This window comes from Bos indicus, chromosome 27, assembly GCF_029378745.1.
Source record: "Bos indicus isolate NIAB-ARS_2022 breed Sahiwal x Tharparkar chromosome 27, NIAB-ARS_B.indTharparkar_mat_pri_1.0, whole genome shotgun sequence".
In the NCBI taxonomy this organism is placed as follows: Eukaryota; Metazoa; Chordata; class Mammalia; order Artiodactyla; family Bovidae; genus Bos; species Bos indicus.
In genome coordinates, this window is record NC_091786.1 from 39020636 (window position 1) to 39033666 (window position 13031).

Here is a 13031-nt window from a genome sequence, read left to right on the forward strand (position 1 = left end):
TTTGGCATAGTCAATAAAGCAGAAATAATGTTTTTCTGGAACTCTCTTGCTTTTTTGATGATCCAGCGGATGTTGGCAATTTGGTCTCTGGTTCCTCTGCCTTTTCTAAAACCAGCTTGAACATCAGGAAGTTCACTGTTCACGTATTGCTGAAGCCTGGCTTGTAGAATTTTGAGCATTACTTTACTAGCGTGTGAGATGAGTGCAATTGTGCAGTAGTTTGAGCATTCTTTGGCATTGCCTTTCTTTGGGATTCTTATAACCAAAAAATGTGGCAAAAAAAAAAAAATGCTATGTGACTGATGCTAGGTAATGACAGGGAATTTAAACTGCTCAGTGTGTGGGGGGTCTTATTTGGGGGGAATGAAAATATTGTGAACCTAGATGGAGGTGGTGTTTGCTCAACATTGTGATTGTAGAGAAATTTCCCTTCACCTGAAAACATCATTCTTTTTTAAAGGTGCTTTAATTTCCACTGTATAAGCTAGAACCCTCATACCTAGCATTCCGAGCCCCTGGTTGAGACCTATGACTGCCCTGAGCCTCCCATGCTGTGAGGACGCCCAGACCACATGCAGAGGCCACATGCAGCTTGTCCCTTTGTGGGCCCAGCTCAGCAACACAGTGCCAGAGAAGACGCTTCTACATGGTTCTAGCATGTGGCCATCCAGTAACCATGAGCCACTGGAGTTCTCTCAGCTGAGATGGGACATTGGAGAGCAGAAAAGAACCATTCCTCTGTGCCCTTCCTAAAGTACAGACTCACAGGATCTGTGAGCAAACTGAAATAATTGATTTAAACCACTAAGCTTCAGGGCAATTTGTTAAGCAGCAGTAGTAACAGGATCAACAGTCATTAATCCACAGAGAACACTCATTTAGATTTCCACTGGAGAGAAGTTAACTTTGCACAGAAATGCACGCCAGTTCTATCTGGAAGCTAAATTTTGTATCCCTAAGTATCTTTCAACTATTTTGCAACCCCTCTCCTCCCATGTCATCAATATATCCAAGAAAAAACAAATGGGTTTCTGGATGTGTGTGAATATGTTAAGTCATGTCTGACTCTCTGCGATCCCATGGACTGTAACTCCTCTGTCCATGGCATTCTCAAGGCAAAAGTACTGGAGTGGCTTGCCATGTCATCCTCCAGGGGATCTTCCTGACCCAGGGATCGAACCTGCATCTCTTGCGTCCCCTGCATTGGCAGGTGGGTTCTTTACCACTGAGCCACCTGGGAAGCCTGGGTTTCAGGGTACTCATACATAAATGACTTGGACTCATTTGTACAAAACTGCAACTTGTTTCTTGAGCCACAGTTTGATCTGGGTAATGTAACTTGCCACCACCTCCTCCCTTGGCATGGTCTTTTCAGAATATGAGAAAACCCTTTCCACCCAAGAGTACCAGGCATGACTGACCCTCCTGCAAGATAAAGCAGCAGAGTTGAACAAGGCCCATCATCAGGGAGGGAAGATGGTGCTGTAGGTCTGACATGTATTTATCTAGGCAGGGCCCCGCTTTACCTGGAGGAACAGGAGCCACAGGCTCATCAAGTGATTCACCCAGTGTGCACAGAATTGAACTCAGAACTACATACTTTGAAGCACATAGTCTTTCTTACCACAAAGAGTAAAAGGAAGTAAAAGAATAGAACTGGGAGACAAGAAAGAGGATTCAATGAAGACTCTACTGCAAAAAAGAAAAGCCCCATTAATAACCTAACTTTTCAAAAAAAACTTTGAGACTGATATTGTATTGGCCAGTAACATTTTAATTAACATATTTTTCAACATCTAGATTTTACAGATAATACATGTTTAAACTTTTAGTACTAGACAAAAATACCTAGTTCCAAAACTTGAAAATTCCAAATATCAGTGTTTGAAAAAAGGTATTAAGGAAAAAAAAAAGGTACATGTAAAAAGCTTACATGAAGAAAAAAAAATTTTTTAAGAAATTAATGAAAGAAAAAAGGTCCATGAAGAACTGTGGCTGCAAAAAGAGCCATGTAAGAAATTATTGGCTGTGTCAGTCTCTTGGTACTTATGTTAACAAGTATTGGTTTATGCTTTGTCTTGAGAACTATTAGGTTATTTGGAAGCAATATCATTTCTCATTTTTCTTTGTTGAATTACAATCCCATTATACATGTGGTATTTCTGCTCAAATTTGACATTGGATATATGCTGGGAGAATTTAATAAAAATGATTTCCTCTAAGTTCTAGTTACTGAATGATGGTTAAACATGTTCTAAGAATTCAACATTCAACCAATATGTGAAGTTTTCTAGCATATATCACTTTTTCCTCAAGAAACCATAGGCCATCATTAAAATATTTTAAACCTTCGCAATTATAAATCTGGAAAAGGTCCAGTTCAGTTCAGCCACTAGTCCTGTCCAACTCTTTGCGATCCTATAGGCTGCAACACACCAGGCTTCCCTGTCCATCACCAACTCCTGGAGCCTACTCAAACTCTTGTCCATCGCATTGATGATGCCATCCAACCATCCAGTCCTCTGTTGTCCCCTTCTCCTCCTGCCCTCAATCTTTCCCAGCATCAGGGTCTTTTCCAATGAGTTGGTTCTTCACATCAGGTGGCCAAAGGATTGGAGTTTCAACTTCAGTATCAGTCCTTCCAGTGAATATTCAGGAGACTGATTTCCTTTAGGATGGACTGGTTGGATCTCCCTGCAGTCCACCGGACTCTCAAGAGTCTTCTCCAACACCACAGTTCAAAAGCATCAGTTCTTTGGTGTTCAACTTTCTTTATAGTCCAACTCTCAAATTTTTTTTAAAAAACGTTATCTGATGTTACATGCTGACATTTTTAAAGGGTGAAATGATCTGATATCTATGATTTTCTTCAGTAAAATGTGGGAGTGTTGAGAAAATATGATAGATAGGCCTCTAGTTCCTAGTTGATAAACTGAGTGATAAGTAAATGGAGATTTATTATTTCATTCTCTCTATTTTTATAGACAGGCTTCCCTGGAGGCTTAGTGATAAAGAATCCATCTGTAATGCAGGAGAAGCAGGTTTGATCCCTGGACCAGGAAGATCCTCTGGAGTAAGAAATGGCAACCTATTCCTTATTCTTGCCTCGGAAATCCCATGGACAGAGGAGCCTGACAGGCTATAGTCCATGGGGTCACAAAAGAGTCAGACACAACTTAGCGACAAAACAAAAACAATAACAAAAACAACTTTTATTGACATTTAAATTTTTTGTGATTAAAAAGTTATAGCACCAGAAGTAATCATGAGACCATTTTTACAGCTTCCTCTAAATGGTAAAAAATTTATCACCATGTTTGGGGGTAAGCTTTTTCTCCAAGGAAATATTAAATATGTTTTTTAGATTTTCTTCTATTTCTTTCTCATTCAGTGTCTTAAACTCTACCAAATCTGTATTGTCCTTGTAATTGAATCTCCTGTAGGTGAGCGTGAAACCCACTAAGCAATGAACACCTTCTGGGGTCTGCAAGGAGCAAAATGACTTGCTTGTAAACACAGATGCTGGAGACTCTTGAAGGTATGTATTCACAGACTCAAAGTCTTTAATTGTTCGAGGTTCAAGAGTAAAAGAGTAGATTTTCCGATATTCATTCTTTTCCAAGAGGTCAGAATCCAGAAAGTCTTGGTTTGGGATGTACTGCTCTCTTCTGATTTGGTCCAGGTACCAGGTTCCTCTGTCTTCAGTCAAGCGGAAGATGCAAGGCGTCTGGGGCTGGTACTTCCCAGAAATTAACTCGAGAGGCTGCCACATCTGGTAAGAGCGCCCAAACCCAGCATCAGCTATGTAGTCCCTGCCGTCAATGGTCACCTTCAGCAGGAGGTGGATCATGGCGCTGCTGTATTTGTCATTGAATGTGTTGTACACATACCCTCCCAGTATGGTGGTCTCAAAACCAATCATGGTCAGGGCCCAGTACAGAAGGTGGTTGACTTGGAGACACCACCCACCCCGTTTCCTCCTCACAATTTGATCAAAAATGACCTCTAAGTCCAATTCCATGGCTTCCCCACAGTGGATGTTAAGGTTCTCAAAGGGAATGGCTCGGATCTGATGCTGAAGAATGTCAGTTAATGTTTCCAAGTCCAATTTGTCCCTCGAGTTCTTATAACCAATTCTTTCAAAATATGCGTCAATGTCCATGGTTCCTAAAGGAGAGGAAAACAAAACAAAAGCAAATATATTGCTTTTATACTTGGATTTCTTTGATTAGCTTGATTATAACAAATGTATTTTAAATATAATATTTTAATAGGCCTTTAAATATTTAAGGCATAATTATATGCCTTTTGTGTGTATGCTTTTCCTGTTTTACTGCCTTTTGCATGTACAAGTTCACAGATGAAGAAGAAAAGTATCACTTCTTCCATGTTTTGAGCACGAGAAGTTGGAAATCCAGATGAAGTGATGAGTAAAATCACAAAGAGCTTACATGTGGTTTTCTTGGTGACGAGGAAGGAGAGGTACAAATTGGCATCAATGAAAATAGAGTTTACAAACAATTTCTAATATAAACAGGAGAATGATATAATAGGCTACTTGACCCGCTCAGTTTCCTCTTTAGCTGAACTTTACAGAAATTTCCCTACTCAACGCGTCAGTTTGTTCACAAACTGATTTATTCATTTATTCAGTAAATGGTTGCTGAAATTTTATTATGTGTAAATTACTAACCTAGTGATTGCTCGTCTTAAAAAAATCCTGTATTTTATGGGGGCTGGTATGACACAGATAATGAAATGAATTTTAAAAACACATGCAATTTCTTAGATTGGGATCCGTGCTCTGGAGTAAATAAAGCGAAGAAGGAAGATAAGACATGCACAGAGAGAGCTTCAGTTTCCAGTAAGGTGGGCAGAGAAAGCTTCACTGTAATTTTAAGGATGGGAGAGAAGGAGCTACCTCCATATGTGTGGGAGGATCACTTAGGAAGAACCAGAGAATTTTTAAAAAGTCTTATACCGAACCCTGCCTAGAGTGTCCAAAGAACATTCAAGGAAGCCAGGAAGAAGGAAGCAGAGGGACTGAGAGGAAGCCTGGACCGAGATGAGGCCTGGCCTTCCGGCTCTTCCTCTGAAATGAGGAATCACTGTGAGAGGGGCAAGGGGAAGCCTGCACTTTGGGCAAAGTGCACCGTCGTCCAGTTGATACGTATGGACGGGGACCTGCACACACGGAGCTGAAAGAAGAGACACGTGGCCCAGCCAGGAGCAACTCAAAGCACCTTTGCTCCAGGTCCAGTGCTTTGCTCACGGATGGCGTGTGGCCCGAGTCTGCTCTCTGAGACTCTTCTGAGGGACTCTGCTGAAGCCTAAGCAGGTGCTTTTCCTGCAGGGCCAGAAGCTGGTGGGATATTTGCCCAAAGCTAGTAGGAGATCTTGCTGAAGAATAGCACCCACCAAGAATTTAATGAGTTGAGGAATGAAAAGCAGGAGAAAGAAAGACGGGAAAAGACATCAATCAGGTCTTAAGCTATATCTTGCTTTTCTGGTAAGGTGAGTCAAAAAAAAAGTTCTTATTTTGTAAAATTCCATGTTGAAAAAGTTTCTGTCGATTAATCACTGATTGTAACAGTGGTGTATTACCTTTGGTAAGGTGACATGGCCTGAGGTGAGAGGCTTAAAAAGGCCTGCCCTAGGTTAATGGTGATAAGCTATGTATTTCTGTTGTCCTTCTTAATGTCTTTTCTTTCAGACTCACCTAGTTCTTTGTTTTAATCAGTTATTCTTCCCATTTTGCTAGCGTGTCAACTTTATTCTTGGTATCTATAATCTGATCTCCAAATCTCTTAAGCTTATTTCATTTCTTCTCAACTTTATATCCATCAGTTTCCTTTCTCAACATCCATAGAAGCCAAAAACTCGACATCAGACAGGGAGAGAACAACTGGTACTGAGCCAGACCACCACAGACCCTCTTCCGCTTCTATATCCAACCAGTGCTGGCAGGTAAGAAGGGCAGCTGCTGCGGAACAAAGAAATAGGATTTGGACCTGCCTAACCACTGCATTTCAGAGAAGGCAGCGGCACCCCACTCCAGTGCTCTTGCCTGGAAAATCCCATGGACGGAGGAGCCTGGTAGGCTGCAGTCCATGGGGTCGCTAAGAGTCGGACATGACTGAGCGACTTCACTTTCACTTTTCAATCTCATGCATTGGAGAAGGAATGGCAACCCACTGTAGTGTTCTTGCCTGGAGAATCCCAGGGATGGGGGAGCCTGGTGGGCTGCCGTCTATGGGGTCGCACAGAGTTGGACACGACTGATGCGACTTAGCAGCAGCAGCAGCAGCAACCATTTCATTTACCAGTGGGTTAACCCACCTTCTTTTATTTGGAAATTAATGTATACTTTTTTAAGTTATATTTTGATTTTAAAGTTTTTTCTTTGTTCCTTCTTTTTTTAAAGATATGATGATAACTTAGAATTTAGTAACCTCAAGTCCATTGAGAAGAACCCAGTATTGGAACCTGAATGCAGGCAGCATGTGATAACCAAAGTATACCTCCATGACTAAATAGAAGAATGATGAACTACTGAAGCTAAGATAGTAGGTGAAATACGGAGCCACTAGGAAGTAGCTGTCAGGATAAAACTGGATGAGAACTCTGCAACATTTATACATTGACTTGTAACTTAGATGTGCACTGATATATTGCTTCGTTTCACTTGATCATAAATACAAGAAAAGAATAAAAGGAAGCAGAGAGAACACACTTAGGGAGTCAGCTGAGATGTGTCAGAAAAGCAAACCGTTCTATGGAAGTTTGATGTAGATGGATTCTCAGCTTTAATTCAAAAGACTTGGAATGTTTCTTCTTCCTGGTTCACAGTTTAGAAATAATAGAAAAATAGTTTTAAATATATCATAGTCTTCCTTGAAAACAAAGAGCAGCAGTTCTGCTGGGACACGAATAGGAAGAATGTTTAAAATCACAAAATAGAAGGAAAGAGAGTGACATGGCCATCTGCACCGCACAGGGGACAGAGCTGGACGTCCAGTCACAGGCGATGGGAGCAACATGGGGGCGGGGTGCTCAGCCCACTTCCTGGGGTTTAAGTCACAGGAGGACCCGAGCACAGTGGGCCAGGCAGTCAACAAGGATGGGTGAACCCTGTTCAGGCCCCTGATCGATACTACAAGTTTTACCAAACACATCAAAGACTAGCATGTAAGGGAGCACCTGTCTTCCTTTAGCTTTAAGTATAATTGCGACGGCTTCCCAGTGGTGCAGTGGTAAAGATTCTGCGGGCCAGTGCAGGGCACTCAGGAGACCCAGGTTCCATGTCTGGATCAGGAAGATCCCCTGGAGGAGGAAATGGCAACCCACTCCAGTATTCTTGCCTGGAGAATCCAGTGGACAAAGCAGCCTGGCAGGCAACAGTCTGTTCAGTTCAGTTGCTCGGTCGTGTCCGACTCTTTGCGACCCCATGGACTGCAGCATGCCAGGCTTCCCTGTCCATCACCAACTCCCGGAGTTTACTCAAAGTCATGTCCACTGAGTCAGTGATGCTATCCAGCCATCTCATCCTCTGTCATCCCTTCTCCTCCTGCCTTCTATGGGCTACAGTTCACGGGGTCACGAAAGAGTTGGACGTAACTGAGTGACTAAGCAGCAGCAGCAGCCGACACGCATACACGCACAGGGCTACCTCCCCACAGCCTGTGCAGATGCAAGTCAAAGTGAAAAACTCAGAAGAGAAAGGCAGAATTGACTCCTTATATTATAGGACAGAGTAGAAAAATTGTGGCTAAACTACTTTAAAAACACGTTTTAAAGGTGACTGAAGTGAAAGCCATTCTACCCGCTGACCTACGCCTCGGGTGCAGAGGGTAAAGAACAGAGCCTGCTCAGAGCACCCTGCTCGGGCCCAGGGTGCTGCGGAGGACTTGGGACCGAGGCTGGTGTGGGGGGATGCTGAGTGTCGGCCACCTGGGTCCCCTCAGCCCCTGACAGGCCTGGCTTCAGGACCTGCACACGGACTCTTTGGCAGACCTCCTGGGGGCTCCTGGAGCGGCTGTGCCCTCCTGTGTGGAGAATCAGACGTGTTGGGGGCTTTGTGTCTTCTCAGGACAGCCCTTCATGGGGACTCACCGGCGTGATGCTTTGATTCGAGAAAAGACTCTGTCTGGAGTTGTGATTCCCACCTGGGCTGGCACTGGGGCTTGCCCAGGCGCCCTTCCTTCACGAGGCACTTGCTCACCGGGCCGGACTCAGGTCTGAACCTGGGGATCCTGACAAGTCACGTCAGTGGCCACCGGGGAGAGCTCTGTGGGAGAGAGCTAAGATGCACAGGATGAGGCAATTTCTAGAGGGCCCTGAAAGTCAGGCCAGAGAGACTTCTTCTGTCACCGAATGAATGCCCGTTGCTTCGCTGAATGGACAAAGGCCAACAGTCATCTGGCTGCTGCAATGTATCCCTAAGTGACACGGTTCTTCAGTTACCAGTTACCTCTCTGATGTAGCCCCGGAGAGCAGGTTGAGATGAACACCTCAGCTCCCAGTCTGGGGTCTCTACGCCTTTCACATCCAGCAGTGGTTTCAATTGTTTAATTTTATTTTACTTTATATTTTATTTTTGAGCTAGAGAAATCCTGATTCTTTCCCCAAACAAAATTGTAAGCCAAAGTATAAAATAGAATAATTGAAAACAGGTTCGTCCAGAGGCAGTCTGGCCCTGAGATGCTGCCCTCACAGCTCAGCGGTGCAAGCAGCCAGGGTGGTTGCGGACTAAGGTGGTGTCTTCCATCCCAGCTGCCCACACTTCAGACATGACCGCTTGGAAGAGCCTGAGACGGTGCGAGCGAGTGGATTTTCTTCCTGTGTGTGTTTCACATACTGTTTCCTTTACTCTGACTCAGTGATGGCATCCCACTGGATTAACACTAAGACTCACTCCCGACCCCAGGGCAGAGGGGCATCTGCTTGATCCTGGGATGGAAGGGAGCTGCGAGGCCAGCCCTGCTCTGAGGCCGTCGGACACCCCGCCTGAGCTCACCGAAGGCCCGCGGCTCTGCCAGGGCTCTGCGCTGGAGCTGCAGAGTCAGGCAGGTACTGTGGGGACCGCTGAGCAGGCCCCCAGAGCCCGTCTAGACGGCAGAAGCCGAACAAAGCCAGACTCCGGGACAGAAGTACGAGGGAGTTGATAGTTTAAAAAACAAATCTCATTTTGAGGGGAGGAATGGAGGAGGAATAAAGTGAGGTCCCAGGGGCAGGGAGTGAGGCCCCGAAGTCACACTCTGGGCCAGAAGCAGGGGCAGTATCTCCCGCCAGCCTTTCTGCTGTGACTGGAAGTGTTAGTCGCTTAGTCGTGTTCCACTCTTTGGACATCATGGACTGTAGCCCACCAGGCTCCTCTGTCCATGAGATTCTCCAGGCAAGAATATTGGAGTGGGTTGCCATGCCCTCCTCCAGGGGAGCTTCCGGACCCAGGGATCGAATCTCTGTCTCCTGCATTGCAGGCAGATTTTTTACCATCTGAGGCACCAGACAGGAAGCCTGTCATGACTAAACAGATTAAGGATGCTTGGGGCTAGTGCACTGGGAGAACCCAGAGGGATGGTATGGGGAGGGAGGAGGGAGGAGGGTTCAGGATGGGGAACACAGGTATACCTGTGGCGGATTCATTTTGATATTTGGCAAAACTAATACAATTATGTAAAGTTTAAAAATAAAATAAAATTTAAAAAAAAAAGAAGATATGCAAAAATGTAGATTGAAAAAAAAAATTGGTGTGACAATCACACGACCTAACTAAACCATTTAAAGTGAACGATTCAGTCCTTTGGTACCTTCACAACTTGGTGCAGCCACCCTTCTGTTTAGTTCCGAACTCTCTCACGCCCCCAGTAAGACCCCAGACTCGTGGGCAGGTACTCCTCAACCCCTCCCGCCTCTGCAGCCCCCAGGCGCCTCCCTGTCTCTTTGAGGGCTTCCAGCTTCAGCTGCTGCGAACAGCGCTGCAGACAGAATCTGTGCCCAAGTGCTTTTTCCTGTATCTGATTTCAATTCACTGGGTATGTGCTTAGAATAGAGCTGCCCAGCTGAAGAGTAGGATTTAGAGATGCTTCCAGTGGCTTTTCTTTCCCTGTGCTCTGAGTTTCTTTTCCTCTCCTTCCCACCCCTTCCCTTTGCTGTTCAGTCACTCAGCCTTGTCCAACTCTTCACTATCCCATAGACTGTAGCCCACCACACTCCTCTGCCCATGGGATTTCCCAGGCCAAGAATACTGGAGTGGGTTGCCATGCCCTCCTCCAGGGAGCTTCTCCAGGGAATCTTCCTGACCCAGGGTTCGAAACTGTGGCTCCTGCATTGCAGGCAGATTTTTTTTCCCATGAGCCACCAGGCAAGCCCTCCCTTCCCTTTTCTTACCTGTTTTTTTGGTGTCGAAGCTTACTGCAAGGACCTGTGAACCAGCCCAGTCCTAGGGTGCAAGTGGCCAGCCCAGTGATCTTCTGGATGAAAAAAAAAGAGGTTGCCTGGCAAGCCAAGCCCACAGCCCCTCTTCACAATGCTGAGAGCGCAGGCGGGCTGTGGAGCTGCCCGTCCAAGGAGAACAGCCAAAGAAGGTCAGACTCCGTCAGCAGAAAGGTCTGAATGTTTGTTTTGCCTTTTATTCCCTTTTGAGGAGAAGTAGAAACTCAGATTTGTGGGTGTAATCTACCTGTTTTTACAACTGGCTCTGAACTGTTGAAACCTGTCAAGGCCAAACAAAATAAGTCTCTGGGTGGGATGGAACTATATATATATAGTTGGCAGGTAACAACTTTTTTCTGAGTGCGAGAGGGTGGGATCAGCTATTGTGTGGCTGAGAAACTAAACAGTGACTCAAGGGAAGGTAAAGTTCAGTGATCAGAGAGCAAACAGGCATATGGTTTTTGTGGGCACAGGTCAGGGCAGGGGAGCAAAGTCCAGAGCAGGCAGCTCACAGGGCCCCTGGCTTTGGAGCCGTCCGCCTCCACAGGCTCCTCTCTCCTGCAGAACTCTGCTCATCAGTGCCCCAGGAATGCTGTCATCAGCCTGCCTGATGGTGAGAGAGTTGTTCCTGGCATGTATGGCTCCTGGAGACCGTTGGGCCCCTCCTTCTATCCAGAGAAAACCTCCCAAGAATTCTCTTACACTGTGCAGACAACGCAACCCAGCCTCCCTGGGTGTTTTGGGACCAATAGAGAACTTCTGATCCCTTAATGCCGGAGGAGCCGGAGTGACCCTGAACTTGCTGCCTGCAGGACTGACTGAGCCCTTGGGGACACGCTCAGTTAGGTTCAGAGAAGGTGGACATCACTGTTGCAATTATCTGAGAGGAGAACACTGTCCTCTGAAACACGTGTTGTACACATTAGCTATCTTTTATATATTCCTTTAATCCTCACAACAGACTTTCTAAGTAAGCTCTCTTATTAGCTCCAGCGTTCCGAGGGATAAACTGACATTTAGAGATGCTTCTGTGTCCTGCCGAGTCTTCCCAGCTGGCGTGTTGGGTGGCTGTGACGCTAACCCTGACAGCTGCAGTGGGGGTCTGCAGCTCTGTTATCCTGCACAGCAATTACAGCGTAAGCACGTGTCAGGCAAACTTCCTGAACTGTCCTAGGACCTGAAATTCAGTCTCCAGTCCCCTGGACTCACATTTGAAATAGGATCAAGCCCCAATTTCCAAGCATAAACAGGTCACTCACCGAGCTCTCTGGGACCCACGACCAGGAATCAGGGCGACGGCCACCCTTCCACTTCCTGGCCCAGCCCAGGAAGAGCTCTCCTTCCTGTCTGCAAAGTGCTCCACCCCCTAGTCTAGTTACCGTCACCCCGGAGCTCTGGGAAATGTAGTCGTGGGGACTTGGGTTGACCCTGTGCCCCTCCTGTTCCAATGTACCCTGGTGAGCCAAGGCCTCGGGGTTCAAAGGGGAGGGACCTTGTAGTCCACACAGTTCTTACTCTTAGGCAGCCTGAATATGGATGTCCTGTGTGTGCTGTGGGAGGTTAGGGTTTTGAGAGGCTCCAGGAAGCGCAGACCCATTAGCCTAGAGGAGCAGGAGGACATGGACGTTTTAAATCACTGCCCCCTCCCCAGGTTATGACAGCATTTCCTCATCAATTTCCAGGAAGCCCCCAACTTTCTATTCTTCTTCCCCAAGAGGTAGTGTGTAATGTGGTCTAAATGTGTCCACATAGAAGTTATGAGAGAGACATACATAATATGCTTTTGCTTCTGTGTTTCTGATTTATGTTAATGATATTAGCCCATCACTCTGCTGTCTCTAATGCATTTCCCTCTGTTTTGTTGTTGCTTAGTTGCAAAGTTATATCCGACTCTTTTGAGACCCCACGGACTTGTAACCTGCCAGGTTCCTCCGTCCATGGGATTCTCTGAGGCAAGACTACTGGAGTGGGTTGCCATTTGCTTCTCCTGGGGATCTTCTCCATCCAGGGATCGAACCTGGGTCTCCTCCATTGGCTGGTGGATTCTTTACCACTGAGCCCCCCAGGAAGCTTCATTTCCCTCTACGGTTTACTTCCGTAACTGTCTTCATGACACAAGTGTTGCCTTCTGCTCTCTCAAACACTGAGAGTTCTAGTCTGTGCCTCTGGTATGACTCAGCATGAACTTGGAACTCTCTGCCTGAAGGCTTTCTCCTGGCCTCTGCTTGGGCAGGTCAGATGGGCCTGCAACTAACGGCCCTGCAACACCACTTGGCCCGGAAATGGGAGTGGGAGCATCTGTTTCTAAGCATAAGCAGAGCCTGGCACCAATATTTCCACTGCTCTAGACAACCGTTGGAGAAGGCGATGGCGCCCCACTCCAGTACTCTTGCCTGGCAAATCCCATGGATGGAGGAGCCTGGTAGGCTGCAGTCCGTGGGGTGGCGAAGAGTTGGACACAACTGAGTGACGTCACTTTCAGTTTTCACCTTCATGCATTGGAGAAGGAAACGGCAACCCACTCCAGTGTTCTTGCCTGGAGAATCCCAGGGACAGGGGAGCCTGGTGGGCTGCCGTCTATGGGGTCGCACAGAGTC

The 13031-nt window shown here is 46.2% G+C and overlaps 1 protein-coding gene across 10 annotated transcripts; it reads right to left on the reverse strand.

Annotated features, from left to right (window-relative positions):
• Positions 1–1753: 1753 nt before the first annotated feature.
• Positions 1754–11773, reverse strand: LOC109553540 (arylamine N-acetyltransferase 1). Of its 10 annotated transcripts, none has more exons than XM_070781523.1 (4): positions 11694–11773; positions 10390–10472; positions 5720–5983; positions 1754–4167 (listed from the first exon to the last, which is right to left on the reverse strand). In XM_070781523.1, exon 4 carries the CDS (start codon positions 4160–4162, stop codon positions 3290–3292), a length of 873 nt encoding a protein of 290 aa, XP_070637624.1. In that variant the 5' UTR covers positions 4163–4167; positions 5720–5983; positions 10390–10472; positions 11694–11773; the 3' UTR covers positions 1754–3289. The 10 variants fall into 10 exon arrangements, with proteins under 10 accessions (XP_070637624.1, XP_019809155.1, XP_019809154.1 ...); XM_019953596.2 differs by lacking the exon at positions 5720–5983 and adding an exon at positions 8113–8287; XM_019953595.2 differs by lacking the exon at positions 5720–5983 and adding an exon at positions 8113–8300.
• Between the last annotated feature and the right edge of the window lie 1258 nt (positions 11774–13031).

Bases quoted from the DNA above. Each gene is read 5' to 3' on its own strand.
- LOC109553540 (XM_019953593.2), bottom strand. From the start codon at position 4,162: ATGGACATTGACGCATATTTTGAAAGAATTGGTTATAAGAACTCGAGG.